Genomic DNA, 22,287 nt, shown 5'->3' with positions numbered 1-22,287 from the left:
ATCAGGTAGCACAATGCCCTTAAAGTTCATTCCTGTTATAGCATATACCATAAATTTCCTTCTAAAAAGGCTGAAAAATATTCCATTGTACATATACACCACACTTTGCTTATCCATTCTTCCACTGATGAACACGTGGATTGCTTCGACTTTGGGTCCATTGCGAATACTGCTGCTATGAACACGGGTGTACAAGTATGTCTTTAAGACCCCGTTTTTAATTCTTCTGGGTATATACCAAGAAGTGGAATTGTTGAACCATATGCTAATTCTATTTTTTTATTTTATTGAATAAACTGTATAGTTGATAATGTGCTTTAATTTTTACTACACAGCAAAGTGACTCAGTTATACATATATATATTCCTTTTCATATTCTTTTCCATTTTTTTTATTGAGATGTAATTAACATATGTTGGTTTAAGGTATACAATATGATGATTCAAATATGTATATATTGTGAAATGATCGCCACAGTAAGTCTAGTTAAAATCCATCACAAAACTCCAACTTTTTTTTTTTTACTGTGATGAGAACTTTTAAGATCTACTCTCTTAGCAACTTTCAAATATACAGCACAGTATTATTAACCGTAGTTACCATGCTATACATCACATTCTTAAGACTTTTATTTACAACTGGAAGTTTGCACCTTTTGTCCACCCACCCATTTCATACTCGCATGTACTTGCCCCTGCCTCACCAATCTGTTCTCTGTTATCTATGAGTTTGGCTTTTTGGTATTGTTCATATGGTATTTGTCTTTCTCATTTCACTTAGCACAACCCCCTCAAGAGTCCATCGATGTTTTTTGGCAAGATTTTCTTCTTCATGGCTGAATAGTATTTTATTATAGATATACATACCATATTTTCTTTATCCATTTATCCATCAATAGACATGTAGGTTGCTTCCATGACTTAGCTAGTGTAAATAATGCTGCAATGAACATGGGGGTACATATTATCTTTTTAAGTCTGTGTTTCAGTTTCTTTGGTAAATACTCAGAAACTGAATTGTGGGGTCATATAGTAGTCCTGTTTTTAATTTTTTGAGGAGCCTCTGTACTGTTTTCCATAGTGGTTACACCAATTTAATCCCCACCAACAATGCACAACAGTTTTTTATTTTCTCCATAGCACTTGTTATCTGTCATTTTGATAACAGCCATTCTTTTTTTAAAAAAAGAAATTATTTATTTTTGGTTGCTGGGTCTTTGTTACTGCACGTGGGCTTTCTCTAGCTGTGGCGAGCAGGGGTTATTCTAGTTGCAGTATACATACAGGCTTCTCATTGCTGTAGCTTCTCTTTTGCAAAGCACAGGCTCTAGGGCATGCTGGCTTTACTAACTGCAGCTCGTGGGCTCAGTAGTTGCAGCGCATGGGCTCCAGAGTACTGGCTCATTAGTTGTGGCACACAGGGTCAGTCACCAATGGCAGGTGGGATTTTCCTGAACCAGTATTGAACCAGTATTCCTCACATTGCAAGGGAGATTCTTAACCACAGGATCCTCAGGGAAGCCCTGATAATAACCATCCTAACAGGTTACCTCATGTGGTTTAGATTTGTGTTTCCTTAATGACAGGACACTGAGCATCTTTTCATGTGTGTATTAGCTATGTCTGTATCTTCTTTGGAGAAATATCTATTCAAATTACTCGCCCATTTTTGAATTGAGTGTCAGCAGGAATGTAAAATGAGTCAGCCATTGTGGAAAACAGTTTGGTGGTTCCTCAGAAAGGTAAAGAATTACCATATGACTCAGCAATTCTACTCATAGGAACATAGATCTAAAAGAAATAAAACCAGGTACTCAAACACTTGTACACAAATGTTCAGAGCAGCATTATTCCCAATAGCCAAAAGGCAGAAACAGCCCAAATATCTATCAGCAAGTGAATGGATAAACAGATTGTGGTTTATCCACAAAACATTATTTAGTCATAAAAAGGAATAAAGCATAGATATATGCCACAACATGAACCTTGAAAAGATGGTAAGTGAAAGTAGCCAAGGACAGACACATATTTTATATTCCATTTATATGAAATATCTTGATCAGATAAACCCTTAGAGACAAAATAGTTGGTAGGGAGAATGGAGAGTTGTTTGATGGGTTTTAGTTTCGGAAGATGAAGAAGTCTTGAGATTTGTTTACATAGCAACATGAATGTATCTTAAAGTACTAAACTATATACACTTAAAAATGATGAAGACAGTAAATTTTATGTGTTTTTTACCACAGTAAAAAAAAAAAAAATTCCCATCCACAAATCCTAGAGATCAGCTAGTCCAACCATGCATTTTACACATGGAGAACTGAGGCCCAGGGAAGGGGCTCTCATTGCCCTAAATCCCAGCTGGCCAAAGTCAGAGCAGGGAGCAGACACCAACTACGGTCCAGAGCTCTTTCTACTTTACCTCTTGCTGCCTTTGCTATGAGGCTCAGAAACTGAAACAGATGAGGATGGGAAAAGAGAATGTTAAACTTAAAAGAAAAATGCCTAAAAACTTAATTGTGTGCAATTAAAGAAAAAATATATTGCGTGTGGGAGAAGGCAATGGCACCCCACTCCAGTGCTCTTGCCTGGAAAATCTCATGGACGGAGGAGCCTGGTAGGCTGCAGTCCATAGGGTCGCTAGAGTCGGACACGACTGAGCGACTTCACTTTGACTTTTCACTTTCATGCACTGGAGAAGGAAATGGCAACCCACTCCAGTGTTCTTGCCTGGAGAATCCCAGGGATGGGGAGCCTGGTGGGCTGCCGTCTATGGAGTCGCACAGAGTTGGACACGACTGAAGCGACTTAGCAGCAGTAGCAGCATATTGCGTGTGAAGGGGGATGGGGTGTTCTTTTAAGGTGACAAAAATGTTTAGGAACTTGACAGATGTGGTTATAAAACACTGTAAATGTAATAAATACCAATGAATTGTACACCTTAAACAGGATAATTTTATGTTGTATGAATTTTATCAAAATTAAAAAAACTACTGTGTACTGACAGAATGACAACCCACTAAGTATTCAAACCAGAAAAAGAATCTCAAGAAGAAGATACACACAACTATTACCAATTTTCCTTAATTTCACAAATTTCCTTAATTCATTCAAATATTTATCGAGTCTCAGGTACAGTACCAGGGAGCACAGTCTAAGAAAAGAAAAAGACATGTGAATAAGAAGAACCCTGGACAACTTAGAATAAAGATGTTGCCATAAATATTAGAAAAGTTGGAAGGGAAATTAGAATTTGCAGGGAGAGATAATCTGTTGGCTTTTCACATGTCACTTTTATGCATCCACGGGCACAGGCACAGGGGTACATCCAGGAGACCCAGGACTATCCATACTTGACCTATCCGTATTCCTGGAAGAGGTGATTGATCTAACTGTTTTGGCTTCAATTTCTGATGCTCCTGTGGGAAACTGAATTATCTGTATAAATGTCACAATACAATTGGCATTCAATACAAAATTTGCAAGGACATAGCAAAAACTGCCCAATATGAAGTGATAAAATAAATAGGTAAAACTTGTCAATAAGCTTCAGCTTCATTTCAACCACTAGAGGGCTCCCTTGTCACTTGATTTCTGATCTCTCAGCCACTCAACTTTAGAAACGGCATTCACCATGACTTAAAAGTAACTAGGCTTATTCTGTGACAACGTCTCAGTTAATACTTACCAACACATAATTACCAGACCACTTTATACACCAGAGGACCTTGTGAGCAGGGAATGTGCTCCCATACTAACGTTTCCTCCTTAGGATGTTGGGCAACAAGAACTGATAAGGCCTGAAATAAGAGATTCAAGTTCTCTTCTATTTCCTCGTCAGCTTTTCTAACAGAGATAAACTTACGTTTTAAGAGTTCCAGATGTCATCAGTTCAGTCACCAACACAATGCACTTCTTTCCCTTTACTGTGGATTCCCAGGAATCATAGAATCGAACAATATTGGGATGCTGAAGACCCTTTAACATTTCAGCCTCTTCTTTAAATCGCTGCCTCTCAGACTTTGTTAACTTTCGATCCTATAATCAAAAAGCAAAAGAGAATATGATTTAAGATTAGGAGTTTGGGACTAAAATAGGTATACACTACCATATTTAAAGCAGATAACCAAAGGACCTACTGTATAACACAGGGAACTCTGCTCAATATTCTGTAATAAACCAAAAAGGAAAAGAACTTGAAAATGGATACATGTATAACTGAATCACTTTGCTGTATATCTGAAACTTAAAAAAAAAGACAGAATATGGTTTAAAATAAAAAAAACACACCAAGCCACATAGTCACACTTAGATGCTAAACATGTGCTATATTATAATGACCAACAATGTTAAAATAAAACATCCTAACACTGAAGTTGGGAGAAGGCAATGGCACCCCACTCCAGTACTGTTGCCTGGAAGATCCCATGGATGGAGGAGCCTGGTAGGCTGCAGTCCATGGGGTCGCTAAGAGTCGGACACGACTGAGCGACTTCACTTTCACTTTCCACTTTCATGCATTGGAGAAGGAAATGGCAACCCACTCCAGTGTTCTTGCCTGGAGAATGCCATGGACGGAGAAGCTTGGTGGGCTGCAGTCCATGGGGTCGAACAGAGTCGGACACGACTGAAGCGACTTGGCAGCAGCCGCAGCAACACTGAAGTTACTAATAATAACTTCATCAGCCTGTTACGGGGAGTATGAGAACAGGCTAAACTGTATTTAAGAAAACTCTCGATTATAAGGTCACGCTTGAGATTATTTTACTATCTTCACGGTTAATGTGTGCTTCAGATACACAGTTTTTAGGTACAGTTAATTTACCAATTCCAAGGTAAGTCACCTATTGACAGAGACATGCAATTTAATAGTGAAACAAGATTGCATTTTGGAAGTAGTGAGATCTTAATTTCTCCCCTCTCCCCCACAAGGAAATTGAGGGATGACTGTGTATGCCTTCATTTCATAGGACTGTTATAAGAAGTAATCTACTAGGCATGTTTCTATCATATATTTAAAGTGCCTGGCACTTTACGGGTTAATTCACTTCTTATCTGAGATAAATGGAGAAAAGCACTTAATCTGATGTTCTTCCTTTAACAAAGCACCATACACACAAACTGTGCATTGCCCTGTAAATTAAAGTTTAAACTGTCAACTACCAAAGCACGTAATACATATTTTAACAAACTATTCCAGGCATACAATAACATAATGTGTTTAAACACTAAAGACGTAATGTAAACTCTCCTGTGTAACTAGATAGCCTTTCCCATTGCTGCCCTTGAATAACTCTTGGTAAAGAATCCGCCTGCAATGCAGGAGATCCCAGTTTGATTCGTGGGTTGGGAAGATTCATTGGAAAAGCAATAGGCTACCCATTCCAGTATTCTTGGGCTTCTCTTTGTGGCTCAGTTGTTAAAGAATCTGACTGCAATCTAGGAGACCTGGGTTCGATCCACCAGTACTAGTACCCACTTCCACTACTACTACTACTGTTACTATTACTACTACCCTGATTAGATATACCATTCCTATCTTAAAATACCACACTAGGCATTCTTTGAAATTACACTAGTCATTAGATCTTCTAGGAGAGCTTATAAATATATACATTAATAATGCATACTATATCACAAATTCAAAAGGTTTAATAACTATTTTAATACAATTTGTTTTCAATATACAGCCTTGACGTACTCCTTTTCCTATTTGGAACCAGCCTGTTGTTCCATGTCCAGTTCTACCTATTGCTTCCTAACCTGCACACAGATTTCTCAAGAGTCAGGTTAGGTGGTCTGGTATTCCCATCTCTTTCAGAATTTTCCAGTTTGTTGTGATCCACACAGTCAAAGGCCTTGGCATAGTCAATAAAGCAGAAATAGGTGTTTTTCTGGAACTCTCTTGCTTTTCAATGATCCAACAGATGTTGGCAATTTGATCTCTGCTTCCTCTGCCTTTTCTAAAACCAGCTTGAACATCTGGAAGTTCATGGTTCACGTACTGTTGAAGCCTGGATTGGAGAATTTTGAACATCACTTTGCTAGTGTGTGAGATGAGTGCAATTGTGTGGTAATTTGAGCATTCTTTGGCATTACTTTTCTTTGGGACTGGAATGAAAATTGACCTTTTCCAGTCCTGCGGCCACTGCGGAGTTTTCCAAATTTGCCGGCATATTGACTGCAGCACTTTCACAGCATCATCTTTTGGGATTTGAAATAACTCAACTGGAATTCCATCACCTCCACTAGCTTTGTTTGTAGTGATGCTTCCTAAGGCCCACTTGCCTTCACATTCCAGGATGTCTGGCTCTAGGTGAGTGATCACACCATGATTACCTGGGTCATGAAGATCTTTTTTGTATAGTTCTTCTGTATATTCTTGCCACCTCTTAATAGCTTCTGCTTCTGCTAGTTCCATCCCATTTCTGTCCTTTATTGAGCCCATCTTTGCATTTGGTATCTCTAATTTTCTTGAAGCGATCTCTAGCCTTTCCCGTTCTACTGTTTTCTTCTATTTCTTTGCACTGATCACTGAGGAAGGCTTTCTCATCTCTCGCTATTCTTTGGAACTCTGCATTCAAATGGGTATATCTTTCCTTTTAAACCATGCCTCTTAGTCAACAAGACTGGCAACTGTCCCAGAAAAACCTCAGTGTCAATTCACTTTTCCTACTCTGGTTTCTAGTTTCTTCTTAGTTTTTAAACCTTGGAAATCATCCTGACATCCCCACAAGCTCAACTATGCATTTAAAAGGATAGGATTTTGTAGTTCTTCTCATTAAAATTTTCAAAGTATCTGGTATTATACAGTGGGAAGAATTTTCAGCTTGTTTCATTTTCCATTTACTGACAATAGTGTTTATTAATGTATGTTTTATTAAAAAACTATTGTTTACCATATATTCTTACACGTCCTCATTTCAGGAAACTATTCCAAAAAGAAAACCTAGATCACCTGTTAACTCTCATACATTACTGCTGAATTATGAAAACTTAAACTGTAACGTTAATCTACTCTCAGAACAATCAGAAGACTAATCACACATGAGCCAAATGAATTATAATATTCTACCTACCATTAAGTAATACTTAATTTTTATATTTTCATATATAGTCTACTACTTGTCTTGGTAAGTACTCTTATTTTCTGAGGCATACAACATTCATTTCAGTTTTAGCGATTATTGTCTCTCTTCATAAACGGTTAATTAGATTTTAAATACTTGAGTACCCTGTGTCAGGCAATAGGATACGACAAACGTAAGAGACAAGTTTCCTGCTAGTCTAGACCTTCCAATGTAAGAGGCAGAGGCATTAACTTAATAGATATTAAAAAGAGAAAACATTTTTATTTGTATTTATAAAAAGAGTACTTCGAGAGCAAGTACTGGATATAAGACCCAATTCTGTGTGCACAAGCTAGTGTTGTCCCCCACCATAGCAGGCTACCCTAAGCATTGAGATCATGGGCATGGAGCTCTAGTGTTAGAATACCCAAAATGCTTAAGACCACAAGAGTCTGCAGAAAGTGCTAAAGGCAAACTTGGAAATGCAGGATATAGACTGGAGGCAAGGAGGCTCAGAACTTTAATAACGGTGAGCTACGAGATTTAAACTTATTCACTTAAATGTGTTTATTCAACCAGAGTTTAGAGCCTCTGGAAAGTGTATCACTTACAGTAGACCACTGCAGCTGAAACTTGGAATTTACATTGTACCGGATAAGGTAGTTTACAGTACTTAATAGTAAACAAAATGTTTTCTCTCAACTGGTATAGCCAGAAACTGTCACTAGAGGTTAACCAAGACTGTAGCATAATCACTCTACATTGTTACTTAAATTTTAATTTATAATCTACATAAAGATTGTTTCTATGCTATCCACAAGTGTTTTAACATATACAAGACTTGTAAACCTTTTCTCCAGAAAACTCAAACCAAAGTAATTTATTCATGTCTTTCTCTACTGCCTCCATCCTATTTCATTCAAGCTGTCACGATCTCCCTCTGGATTTCTGCAGTAAACCTACTAGCTGTTTCCACACATCTAATCTTATTACCCCTGTACAATGTGTATTCCACTCTGTCCAAATACAGTCAGAATATTTTAACATCAATTTAATCAATTCTATGGTATGCCCACTTCACTGATTCTTAGAAATGTCATTTTCCACATTTTTAACATCTCTGAAATTAGAGTGCATCATACAACTGGAATCTTAGACTCAGTGAAGTACTGTATGTCATAATCCTGTTTAAAACTCTCTACTAGCTTTCTGCAGCCTTTAGGATAAAGGTAGAAAACCCCCATGACCTACGAGGTCCTACACAATACAACCCTTGCCCACTCTCAGAGCCTTCTTTCTTGTCACTCTCATGCTTCCTTTCTCAAGCATGCCATGCCTCTTCCCATTCAGGTCCCTCACACATGCTTCCTTCTATACAGGATGCCCTCCCGTGGGCCTTTTATGCCCGGTTAACGTCCAGTCATTCACACAGGGACAGCACTGTTGACTGCCCCCTACTATAGGTTATATCATCCCCTCCTGCCTATCTGTACAGTGACATGAACTATCTATATGCCTCTTTCAGAGCTCTTAGTCACAAGTAATATTATAGTGAGGCTTATTCTAAAAGCGGTGACAAAATGCCTTTTCAGGGTTCTATCTTTAGCATCTGACAACCTAGCATTGTTCAGCTGCCATGTGTTAAATGAATTCATGAATGTGCTTTCCAAAAACTAAAGTGTGTGTACCTTCTTCACAAGTAGTTAGCACTTCCTCAGGAATAAAATAAATTCTTACGACTTAAAAGAAAGGTAAGGATTAAATTTGGGCCTCTGAGACTCAGTAACTTAACACAACTCAAACACTACAACCAATCTGCAAAGGTCAAGGCTGCCACCATTTTGATTTTTAAAAGGATTTGTTAAAAGCCATTGTAAAAAGTCTGCCAACTACTCATTTACAGGAAAATATAAAGGGGGGGGGGGGGCGCTAGTAACGAAACAGGGACTTCTTCCTCAACAAAAATCTACAACCAATTTTCTTCTACAGAATAAATACACTGAATGCAACTTTTATCTAATTTTGCCTCAAAGTCATCTATACTGTAAATGGAGACTATTTTATGTGTCTATTATAGATTTTTATCCTCCCTGAAAGCTATTGATGACTTATTTTAAGGGAACCTTCTTTAACATTAGAAATATGAGTACAGGACTTCCCTGGTGGTCTAGAGGTTAACTTGGAATGCAGGGGACATTGGTTTGCTTCCTGGTTCAGGAAGATTTCTACATCCCGAGAAGCAACTAAGCCCATAAGCCACAATTACTGAGAGCACCTGCAGCAACTACTGAGCCAGCACCTGATAACTACTAAAGCCCTCAGGCCCTAGAGCCTGTGCTCTGCAACAAGAGAAGCCACCACAATGAGAAGCCCACACACCATCAAGTAGCCCCACTTGCTGCAACTAGAGAAAAGCTCATGTGCAGCAATGTAACACTCACCACACCCCCAAAATTAATATAGATTAAATTAAAAAAAAAAAAACTATGAATACATATTACCGACTAAGTAGGGAAAAAGTCCAACCAAGTAATTTGGTGTTTCTTTCAATAATCTGTTAACTTGTTCTATCTATAAGACTTCTTAATCTAGGACAATTTCACATCTCAGAGAACTACACTATTTTAGCATCCACAAGAATTTGTAAAACAATGTAAAAGAGATGAAAACTAACAGAAGCACACAGACCATAAGCACACCTGGGGCTTCTTAATTAATATTTGTCAAGTGTTTGCTATTTGCACCAACTGGTTGTTTTACTTCTGTTCCCATTCTCAGAAAACCCCTGAGATACAGAAATTTAGAGTCTCCCTCAAATTCACAATGAGAAGCAGAAGCACAAATTAAATGAAGATTTGATTCATAGCTCATGTTCCATTCACTAAACTAGACAAACATATCTTAATTTTTATATAGCTCCTAGAACATTTTTCTTCTCAGAAGAGCCATGTTGATATTTGTTATTAACTAGGGATCACTGAAAAGAACTAGGCACTTTACTAAATTATAAACTACAGTTGAAGGTAAAATAAGAGGAGTATATATTGTTTAAATACTATCATTTGTCAAATATAACAAAAAAGAAGTAAACTCACAGATACAGAGAACACACTTGTGGTTACCACCGGGGGAGGGGGCCAGTATGGCGTTGAGGGGGGTGGGAAGTACAAACTGCTGCGTATATGACAGGCTATACAGATGTGCTGTACAACACAGGAAATACAGCCAATATTTTGTAATAACTGTAAATGGACTGTAACCTTTAAAAGTTATATAAAAAAGAGAGACTTGGACACTTAAAAAAAACATTGCTAAGTGACAAATTATCATGAAGTCAATGGTAAAATTTATTTTTTATTTTATTTTTTGGCCACACCATGCAGCATGTGAGATCTTAGTTTCCTGAGCAGGGACTGAACTCAAGGCCCCTGCATTAGGAGCAGAGTCTTAACCACTAGGGAAGTCCCTATTTCTAACTCTAAGTATCAAAGAAAATTTCGAGCAGATTAACACAGCTGTTGCTTTTTGGCATCTTTTTCTCCAACACTATCAAACTGGGTATTTCTGGGGGCTTGCTACACTCTCCCTACTGCAACACTCATTACCTTCGGTGTAAATGAGAGCTGATGCAGCTAACCCACTCTATTCGTTTCATTCATTCCTTTCCACCTACATAAAACTGTTTTGACAGGCTAAATGAACAAAACCAAGGATCACTGTCACACGGCCTCCCATAACATGCACAGTTCCAGGCAGCTGGGGGTGGAGGTGGGGAGCCTAACAACAAGTGAAACAACCATTCATCTCAGTGCCGTCCAAATAACAGTGCTCAGGAGATTATTTGCTGATGCAATTTCTTCTTGGGTGAGAAATGCAATGTAGAATGACCTACAGCAATTTGACTCTCCAGTTCCTTGCTCTGTATATTTTAAACATCCTCTGGAAGCATTTTCTCATTCCCTAAATTTCAGTATTCTCTAAAACAGCAATCCTATGCCTTCCTATTGATTATTTTATCAGCCGCAGAAACAAACCTTCCAAACAAATTGCTTAACTGAAACAGTGAGCTTGATTTTCATAAAATCAAATCAGAAATATTTCCTTTATTAGTTAATTAACATCTGTACCCCCAGAAAATTTGACACTTGAGACTTATTAACATTTAAACTTCTATGCATTTTATTTTTAGCAATATTCAAAATTTTACTACTAAAATAAGAACACATATGATAAGTCTATCCATCAAAATATGGGTGGAGAGCAGTGTCTGGAGCTCCTTGATTAGAGTATGTGAGGTCAATGCTGGAGTCCTCCCTGTTTATCACTGTCTGCACCACACTGACTTCACACAGCCCTGAGCACCTACTCCATCTTTTCCAGTGATATGAATTGCTGGGTGTTGGAATATGAAATAAAAACTTGTCTTCAGGCATAGAGAACAGCAGTTTGAACCACTGTTTGGGCCCATGCAGCATGGGTTCCAGTAAATATTTACCAAAAATTTAAATTATTATTCTGTATTTTGAAAGAAAGTTATCACATAAATGACTAAGTCCAGATTCCTCTTTTACACAGGCCTTCATGGTCTAAAATAACAATTCAAAGATAGTATTTGAATTGAAATACTTAACAAAGAAAAGTATTTTGTACTCTTAAAGTCTTCTATCTACTAAATACTTTGCTTTTTAACTACAGGTAACATCTTCTTCTTCTTGAAAATCCCCAAATAATCAGACTTGAGGCTTGAAGGCTTGAGGAAAGGTGGGGAAAATAACTAATAGAAGCAAAATAATGATGCTCATGCAAAAACTCTTAACTGTTAACAACAACAACAAAGATTAATAGGGTTTTTAAGGTGTTGTGAAATACCCTGTGAAAATTAAACCTGAGTTTTACATGGCCAAATCTACAGAGTAAAGCCATGGTGGCTCAGTGGTAAAGAACCTGCCTGCAGGAGACACGGGTTTGATCCCTGGGTCGGGAAGATCCCCTGGAGGAGGAAATGACAACCTACTCCAGTATTCTAGTCTACTAAATCTCATGGCCAGAGGAGCCTGGCTGACTATAGTCCATGGAGTCGCAAGAGTCGGACATGACTGAGCGACTAAACAACAAATTCCTTCTACAAATTTCATTATGACCTTCCAATATGATACCCTTAGGAACAGGGTCTATCCTGTAGAGAAGAGAGTCTATTTGAATTTTCCTCAATAGGTCAAGTCATCAAAAGAAGAGCAAAAAAGAACCTAGCTGTTCTAACTCCTCCTCCACTGCTCCCTTCTCCCTCTGGCTCATCTTTATTCGCATTTTATTTTCTTACAAAACGTTCTCTGTTTCAAAGCAGGAAGAAAAAATAACCTACTTACACAAGAAAGTCTAGAGTGCTCTCTCAAACCAGACTTGTGCTAATTTATTTAATAGTTCTACCATTAAGCATCCTCCACGTCATCCCAAATCTGGGCCACAAATAAGTAAACGTGGGGCTTGAGATTCTCACCACCCTTCTTTTTTCAGAGGCACAAAACCAAAAGGAAATAAAAAATATCTAAAGCCTGGTACATATAGAAAGCTTTATGTTAAGACTAAAAAATGTAGCAGATACTTGTAATAGCTGAACCACAAAAGAATAAACATATTTAGTCCTATCAGAAAATAGCTATTTTCACTAAATGACTTACAATATCTATTGTTTATAATACAGCAAAATTCAGAACACTACCTAGTCTCATAAATAGGTTTCATTGAGATAAATTAGATTTATCTGAATGTGAATGCAGTTAACTGAGAGGGCTAAATTCCAATGGTTATCGGGTAGGAACTTATTCTAAAACTTTCTAAGCAAAGAAAAGAAGGCCAAGGGGGGACAAGGAGAGTTGAAGGTGGATGCAAAGATCAAAAAACTCTTGATAATTTACAGGAAGAAAATTTTACACTTCAGAGACAAAAGTTACTCTGCAATGGATACCGAAAACAAAGTCCAAATGAAATGGGGTTGATGTATGGTCACCAAGGGAGAGACCAACGAAACAAAACTTAGTGGGTCATCCTGGTAAGAACTGGCCAGCATTGGGAACTTAAATGTGGTGGGTACACATCACAAAACAGCAAGAGTTTTATCACAGAATTCAGAGTCTGATATCCAAACTGTTTTGTTTTGTTCAGGAAAGAAGTCAATAAAGTCAAGTCCAGTATATAAGAACACGGGCTTCCCTGATGGCTCAGCAGGTAAAGAATCTGCCTGCAATGCGGGAGACCTGGGTTCAATCCCTGGGTTGGGAAGATCCCCTGGAGAAGGAAATGGCAACCCCCTCCAGTATTACTACCTGGTAGATCCCATGGACAGAGGAGCCTGGTACAGTCCACGGGGTCACAAAGAGCCAGACACGACTAAGCATGTAAAAATACAATGCGTGAGCTTTTCTACGTGCCTGACAAGATATTAATCCAAGAAAATTAGAACAAAGCCAAAAAACTTTTAATTAAAAAAAAGGAGAGAAGACTCTTTAACATAGCCATTCATATGAACTTTAAATACTTATATACCCTCTTTTCTTCTAAAATCCTCTCATTAGCTCAGCCTTAACCTCTCTCTTTACCATACCCACTTCCGAGGCAGTGAATTCATACTTAACTTTACAAGGAAACTCAGAAGTACAGACAGCAGTAAGATTTGAAGAGTAAGGAATGAAAAACAAACCCAGAAAGCCTGATTTGCACAAGTACATCCATCTTTAGAGTTTTATATTGAGAATGAATACTTGATATCCTCATGCTTATCAAGGTCAAGACTATTTTAATGTACTGTTTTACCAATTCTGGAGTACAAATTATTATTTACAAATGTCTACTGGACATTTTACAGTCAAAACTTCGATGTATCTCCTACTCTACAAAGTTTCTTCCACAAATCAGCTTATCCACTTCAATTTCCTTGTTTCTCTCTGTCTTTCCAAGTAGTAAAGGTGGAATCTCCTTTAATCTCTGAAATTTCATCATTTTCCACATGTCCTTTACATTATTGCAACCCAGTAAAAGGTATAACTACGTCCTATCAAAAAATCTATCGCCTAATTACGCTTTTTTCCACCTCATTCTATCCTTTAGATTCATATGTTCTCCAAAATACTTTTTAATCACACCAAGTCCCCTGCTCTGAAATAGTAAGTGTAAAATTAGCCAGTCAATTTTGCCTCATTACAAGAATCCTCTGGGGTAGCCAAGGATTCTCATGCACTGCCCTCACCCTAGTGAATCAATCAACAGGGGAAAGAATTTCTTACAACCACTAAGTTTGGGAAACCCTCGGGTACATCAAATCCATGTTCCAAAGCCACTCAGATCCAACTTTTCTTCTACACTTTCCAAAACAACCCATACAGGTAGGAATGAATACTGTAATCCACACAGCATACTCATCTCTTCTTCTGCACTCCTGTAACTAAAGAAACTGCCATGAGTTTTCTTGCTGTAAAATGCAAACATCATCCTTCTTGACTAAGTTATTCTGAGGAATCGACATACTGCATGCAAACTTTTAAAACTGTGTAAATCATTACACAAAAGAACAGAATTTTTATGTCAGATACTTCATTCATAGGGATTTATTCGATATATATTCATGAATACAATTCACAGTTGGCCAATTTTACACTGCAGTGGAATAGACTACTGAAGAAGTCATCTGGAGAAGTTAGCATTTTCTTAATTTGGGACTGCAAGACATATCAAGAATGGGTAAAACAATTCTGGAACCTGAAGTCAAGTGGACCTTAAGAAGCATCACTATGAACAAAGCTAGTGGAGGTGACGGAATTGAATTCCAGCTGAGCTATTTCAAATCCTAAAAGATGATGCTGTTCAAGTGCTGCAGTCAATATGCCAGCAAATTTGGAAAACTCAGCAGTGGCCACAGGACTGGAAAAAGTCAGTTTTCATTCCAATCCCAAAGAAAGGCAATGCCAAAGAATGTTCCAACTACCACACAATTGCACTCATCTCACACACTAGCAAAGTAATGTTCAAAATTCTCCAAGCTAGGCTTCAACAGTACATGAACTGTGAACTCCCAGAGGTTCAAGCTGGTTTTAGAAAAGGCAAAGGAACCAGAGATCAAATTGCCAACATCCACTGGAACATCGAACAAGCAAGAGAGTTCCAGAAAAATATCTACTACTGCTTTACTAACTACACCAAAGCCTTTGAGTGTGTGGATCACAACAAAATGTGGATTGTTCTTCAAGAGATGGGAATACCAGACCAACTGACCTACCTCCCGAGAAATCTGCATGCAGGTCAAGAAGCAACAGTGAGAACTGGACATGGAACAACAGACTGGTTCCAAATTGGGAAAGGAGTATGTTAAAGCTGTATACTGTCACCCTGCTTATTTAACTTACATGCAGAGTATGTCATGTGAAATGCCGGGCTGGATGAAGCACAAGCTGGAATCAAGATTGCCAGAAGAAATATCAATAACCTCAGATACGCAGATGACACCACCCTTATGGCAGAAAGTAAGAAGAACTAAAGAGCCTCTTGATGAAAGTGAAAGAGGAGAGTGAAAAAGTTGGCTTAAAAGTCAACATTCAAAAAAAAAAAGTCAACATTCAGAAAACTAAGATCATGGCATCTGGTCCCATCACTTCACAGCAAACAGATGGGGAAACAATGGAAACAGTGATAAAGACTTAATTTTGGGGGGCTCCAAAATCACTGCAGATGGTGACTGCAGCCATGAAATTAAAAGATGCTTGCTCCTTGGAAGAAAAGCTATGACCAACCTAGACAGCATATTAAAAGGTCTGTCTAGTCAAAGCTATGGTTTTTCCAATAGTCATGTACGACGTGAAGGTTGGACTATAAAGAAAGCTGAGCGCTGGAGAAGACTCTTGAGAGTCCCTTGGACTGCAAGGAGATCAAACCAGTCCATCCCAAAGGAAATCAGTCCTGAATATTCACTAGAAGGACTGATGCTGAAGCTGAAACTCTATCCAATACTTCGGCCACCTGATGTAAAGAACTAACTCACTTGAAAAGACTCTGATGCTGGGAAAGACTGAAGGCAGGAGGAGAAGGGGATGACAGAGGATGAGAGGGTTGGATGACATCACTGACTCAATGGACATGAGTTTGAACAAGCTCCAGGAGTTGGTGAAGGACAGGGAAACCTGGCATACTGCAGTCATGGGGTCATGAAGAGTAAGACACGACTCAGTGACTGAAGTGAACTGAAAAAAATTCTGTGCTCGACTTAGAGAATGAATTACAAATTTATATACATATGAAAGTGAAAGAAAGTGTTAGTCATTCAGTCGTGTTGGACTCTTGGTGACCCCATGAACTGTAGCCCACCAGACTCCCCTATCCATGGAATTCTCCAGACAAAAATACTGGAATGGGTTGCCATTTCCTTCTCTAGGGGATCTTCCTGATCCAGGGATCAAACCCAGGTCCTCCTGCATTGCAGGCAGATTCTTTACTGTCTGAGCCATGGGTTTCCCAAGTTATATGTGTATATTCTGGTTCAACTAGTTGAACAGAAGATTTAAGGCAATTTGCTTTTTTAATTAACTACATTAGCAACCAGATGATAACCTAAGTGGCAGTTTATAAATTCAAGTCATTGTTAATTTTGTTAATAAACTAAGTTTGGCTGTAAGCAGGTTGGCATGCCCTAAAATGTCAGCAAATTTCCCAATTAGTTACTCTGAATTCCTTTAGCAGTTAAAGGGAGTATTTCTGCAGTTATCATTTGTAATTAAAGACATTCTCATAGGAATAAAGTATTTATAAAGGAAAACTGCATTATAACTGCAAAATAAACATTAATTTGATTTCAGTTTAATTTGCAAAACTGAAAGTGTATTTTGATTTTATAGTTGTTTAAGATCTATAAAACACAAAGAATATATATTGTTTTCTACTTACACAAATAATATGTTAACAATTTAAGTTAACTTCAAACCCATTAGGAGGCTACCATAAAAACAAAAAACAAAAACAACTTAGAAATTTAAATGTTAGCAAAAATACAGAGAAACTGGAACCTTTGGGCATTATTGATAGAAATATAAAATGGTATAGCCACTGTGGAAAAGTGTGGCAAATTTACTCAAAAATCTAAACAGAATTAGCATATAATCCAGCAATTCCACCTCTAGGTTTATACCCAAAGAAACTGAAGCTGAGACTCACACAGATAACAACTTTTATACCACTGTTCATTGCAGCAGTATTCACAGTAGACATAGTGTGGAAACACCCCAACTGCCCAACAACAGATGAATGGAAAACAAAACCTGGTAAATATGTAAAATGGAATACTACTGAACCAAATAAAACTGTCGTATTTGTCAGTCATAATGACTGAATACAGTAGTATGAGTCAATCTTATGTATGACTGAATTATTTTCCTTTTCATGTCTTCTCCCAGCAGTGTGGAAGGTACCTTATTTCATTCTATCAGAGTTTCCTTTACTTGTCCAACAACACTCTTTGCCTTACATCTAGAGTCAGGCTCTCTGGAGTGCCTTACAGTAGTTTAAACCATGTTTACCACCTTCCTTACCTCTTCTTGCTACAGTTATCTGGAAATTGATTAATGCTTCCTTTTTGATTCCATAGACCATTCATCACAAATTCCCTTTACAGCCATGCTTACACTTTTAACAACTTCATTTATATTGTCAGTCATTATAAAATAGCTTCAATTCTCGATGCCTTAAGTCTTGTTTCAATACTCTAATTCCTTTAAATAGTACACGCCATGGTCTTCTGGGAGTCTGACTTTGCATCTTTAGTATTAATAAATAACTGTATTTCTCCACATGGACATTTATAAGCTGCCCTTTTTCCTAATCTTTAAAGTTCAATTATTTTGCTAGAGTCTTTGTCTAAGATGTGTATTTGTTGGTTTTTGATGAGAATGAAGTAATGAGTTCTTTCTGTCTGTATGCAAAGAACTTTTTTAACTCAGAAAAATCATCTTCTAGGCTATCAATTATTGGTCCCTTTAGAAACTCAACTATCCATAAATTGTTTCTCTCTTCTTTGAATTCACTTCTCATTATTATTGACTTTCTGTGGCATCTGCTTTTTTTTAAATGATATTCAATGTAGATTTAAATTCTGCTATTGTTGTCTTGAATTGTCTTCTCAAGCCCCCCTTAAAGTAGTCTTATCTTCTTTCTCTCATGCCAGAAATCCAAGTTTCCATGCATCTTACTGAATACGTTAGCATTTTAATTTATACTTTTGGATCCTGCATGATTCTTCCGAATTCTCTTATACCCATGCTTTTTTCTTTTGGCTCTTTCTTGAACGAAGATCGATCTTCCAAACTTGTGTTTATAGCCCCACTGTGAGCCACACATATGGAAGGCAGGTGACTGGGAGGGGAAAAAAAATTGACAGCCATGCAGCAGGAAACCTGAATGCTAGAGAAAAGCTCAATGATTTTGTATTTTTTCTCTTTAAAATATTAAAAACTCATTGCCAAATTACAAGGTGATCAAAAAAGATGAAGCCAAAAATGTGGGGCGGGAGGGGAGAGGCGGGAGAGAGAAAAAGATTTAGAACTGTCAGTTCAGTTCAGTCACTCAGTCGTTGTGTCCGACCCCATGGACTGCAGCACGCCAGGCCTCCCTGTCCATCACCAACTCCCGGAGTTTATTCAAACTCATGTCCATTGAGTCAGTGATGCCATCCAACCATCTCATCCTCTGTCGTCCCCTTCTCCTTCCCCCTTCAATCTTTCCCAGCATCAGGGTAACTTTTCAAATGAGTCAGTTCTTCGCATCAGATGGCCAAAGTACTGGAGTTTCAGCTTCAGCATCAGTCCTTTCACCATACAAATAAATATGCCCCAGAAAAAAAAAAGAAAGAGAGAGAATAGGGAAAAAAAAAAAACAGGAGTAAAAATCAGCACATTCCCCAAAGCAGCAAAACATTTACAAGGGTCCATTAACAAACTGCCCAACACAAAGGATGGCATAGAAAAGTTAAAAACAAAAAGGATGCTCATGAGAACCAATTATTCCAAGTTAATAGAGGCTGATAACAAATTTTTAAAGGATTTACGTGTGATATTATGGTTTTAGGATTCTTTCCATAATCTTTTCTAAAGGAAATCGACCATTTTTTCTTAGTATATTATATGACAGTAACCTTATTTTTATCCTAAATTTACTATTTAGTTCTCTTGTACATGCCTCATTTTAACAGACAACAGGTAGACCAATATATTAACACACTGTCCTTCATAATTTTATAGATTTTTCAGGTCATCCAATTTTGCTAAGCTCTGCCTTAAATAGTTCTTTCATAGACAGCTGACAATCTGGTAACTCAATGATTCTAAAAACCACAAAGAAAAGGTCTGACTTGTTCTTCATGACATAGCCCTTTAATGACTTGGCAACCACCATCATTGCTAGACCCCAGAGATTTTATTCTTTAGATGGAGAGGGCTGGCTGTGCTCCACTGCTTCAAGTTTATTCCTTAGCAGTAGGAGGATGACACAAGTGTCTTGGCCTTATTTCTTAATTACAGTAGCTACAATGTATTACTCACCAAGAACTAGTTACCATACTAAAGAGTCCATATGTAGTCCCATTTATTCTGTGTATCAACCCTTTTAGGGAGATGCTATCATTATCTTCATCTTACAAATGAAGAAAATGGAGGCTTTTAATGACCTAGCTGGAATCTGAATCCAAATCATGTCTCTTTTCCTCAGTTCAGTTCAGTCGCTCAGTCGTGTCCTACTCTTTGCGACCCCATGAATCGCAGCACGCCAGGCCTCCCTGTCCATCACCAACTCCCGGAGTTCACTCGAGACTCACATCCATCGAGTCAGTGATGCCATCCAGCCAGTCTTTTCCTCAGACTTCCATAAAAACTCCACAAGGACAGAATAGTCACAGAAAAATGGTTACCATTTTTAAAAGATGAATATATATTTGTGCAAAGGTCTGGAGAACCGGAAGCACATGAAAATGCAAAAAATACATGGTTGCCTCCGGGAACAGCAGTGAAAGCAGGACGACACAGACAAGGAGAAACTTTCAGGTTCTGTTGTAAACATCTGCATACAGCTTTATTATTAAACAATTCAAATTTATTCCTATGTGCATGGTTTTCTCTTACAAGAGTCACAGATTACAAAAATAATAAGAAAAAAAAAGTCTTATTAACCAGAAGTAAAATTACTATGGTTCTGTGCTAAGCTCTTCCACCTTTGTATCTTTGCTCTTCCTCAGCCTGTAACACATGTATTTCCCTCCCCGCCTTCACTTGGCTAATTTCTTCCGCCAGAAAACGCATATATATGGAATTTAGAAAGATTGTAACAATAATCCTGTGTACGAGACAGCAAAAGAGACACTGATGTATAGAACAATCTTATGGACTCTGTGGGAGAGGGAGAGGGTGGGAAGATTTGGGAGAATGGCATTGAAACGTGTAAAATATCACGTATGAAACGAGTTGCCAGTCCAGGTTCGATGCACGATACTGGATGCTTGGGGCTAGTGCACTGGGACGACCCAGAGGGATGGTATGGGGAGGGAGGAGGGAGGAGGGAGGAGAGTTCAGGATGGGAAACACATGTGTACCTGTGGCGGATTCATTTTGATATTTGGCAAAACTAATACAATTATGTAAAGTTTAAAAATAAAATAAAATTAAAAAAAAATTTTTTTTTCAGAGATTAAAAAAAAAAAGAAAAAGAAAACATCCTTGACAAACTCTTGCACTTTGAGGGGGAGGTAGGAAGTAGTAGTGCTTCGGATTTACCCAGATGGTTAAGAAAGTTCCTGTCCTTAGGAAGACAGACAGTTCAGTATAATGGGAAATCCTACAGTTCTTCTCTTCCATTGTGCGGACTCTGGCTACAAGGCTGAGTAAAATCAAACTGCTATTCCCAACTGAAGCCCAGTAGTGGGATATTATGATGCATATTTAAACCTGGACTAACAAATGATTTTCAATCCCCAAAAAATAAAGTCTGACACTGTTTCCACTGTTTCCCCATCTATTTCCCATGAAGTGATGGGACCAGATGCCATGATCTTTGTTTTTTCAATGTTGAGCTTTAAGCCAACTTTTTCACTCTCCACTTTCACTTTCATCAAGAGGCTTTTGAGTTCCTCTTCACTTTCTGCCATAAGGGTGGTGTCATCTGCATATCTGAGGTTATTGATATTTCTCCTGGCAATCTTGAATCCAGCTTGTGCTTCATCCAGCCCAGCGTTTCTCATGATGTACTCTGCATAGAAGTTAAATAAACAGGGTGACAACATACAGCCTTGACATACTCCTTTTCCTATTTGGAACCAGTCTGTTGTTCCATGTCCAGTTCTAACTGCTGCTTCCTGACCTGCATACAGGTTTCTCATAAGGCAGGTCAGGTAGTCTGGTATTCCCATCTCTTTCAGAATTTTCCACAGTTTATTGTGATCCACACAGTCAAAGGCTTTGGCATAGTCAATAAAGCAGAAATAGGTGTTTTTCTGGAACTCTCTTGCTTTTTCGATGATCCAGCAGATGTTGGCAATTTGATCTCTGGTTCCTCTGCCTTTTCTAAAACCAGCTTGAACATCTGGTAGTTCACGGTTCACATATTGCTGAAGCCTGGCTTGGAGAATTTTGAGCATTACTTTACTAGCGTGTGAGATGAGTGCAATTGTGTGGTAGTTTGAGCATTCTTTGGCATTGCCTTTCTTTGGGATTGGAATGAAAACCGACCTTTTCCAGTCCTGTGGTCACTGCTGAGTTTTCCAAATTTGCTGGCATATTGACTGCAGCACTTTCACAGCATCATCTTTCAGGATTTGAAATAGCTCAACTGGAATTCCATTACCTCCACTAGCTTTGTTTGTAGCGATGCTTTCTAAGGCCCACTTGACTTCACATTCTAGGATGTCTGGCTCTAGGTGAGTGATCACATCATCATGATTGTCTTGGTCATGAAGATCTTTTTGGTACAATTCTTGTGTTTTCCTGCCACCTCTTCTTAATATCTACTGCTTCTGTTAGGTCCATAACATTTGTGTCCTTTATTGAGCCCATCTTTGCATGAAATGTTCCCTTGGTATCTCTAATTACCTTGAAGAGATCTCTAGTCTTTCCCATTCTGTTGTTTTCCTGTATTTCTTTGCACTGATCGCTGAGGAAGGCTTTCTTATCTCTTCTTGCTATTCTTTGGAACTCTGCATT

At 38.2% G+C, this 22,287-nt stretch overlaps 1 protein-coding gene across 1 annotated transcript in view; it reads right to left on the bottom strand.

The window, feature by feature from the left end:
• Positions 1-22,287, bottom strand: part of WNK1 (WNK lysine deficient protein kinase 1) — a gene marked incomplete at its 5' end in the record, with an annotated part of 130,077 nt that overhangs the window by 71,490 nt on the left and 36,300 nt on the right. The window contains 1 exon segment of the mRNA XM_010845214.1: positions 3,865-4,037. Within this exon segment, the coding sequence (XP_010843516.1) occupies positions 3,865-4,037 (173 nt within the window).

Source organism: Bison bison, unplaced genomic scaffold (assembly GCF_000754665.1).
Source record: "Bison bison bison isolate TAMUID 2011002044 unplaced genomic scaffold, Bison_UMD1.0 scf7180017864213, whole genome shotgun sequence".
Classification (NCBI taxonomy): domain Eukaryota; kingdom Metazoa; phylum Chordata; class Mammalia; order Artiodactyla; family Bovidae; genus Bison; species Bison bison.
This window is presented reverse-complemented; position numbering and strand designations above follow the sequence as displayed.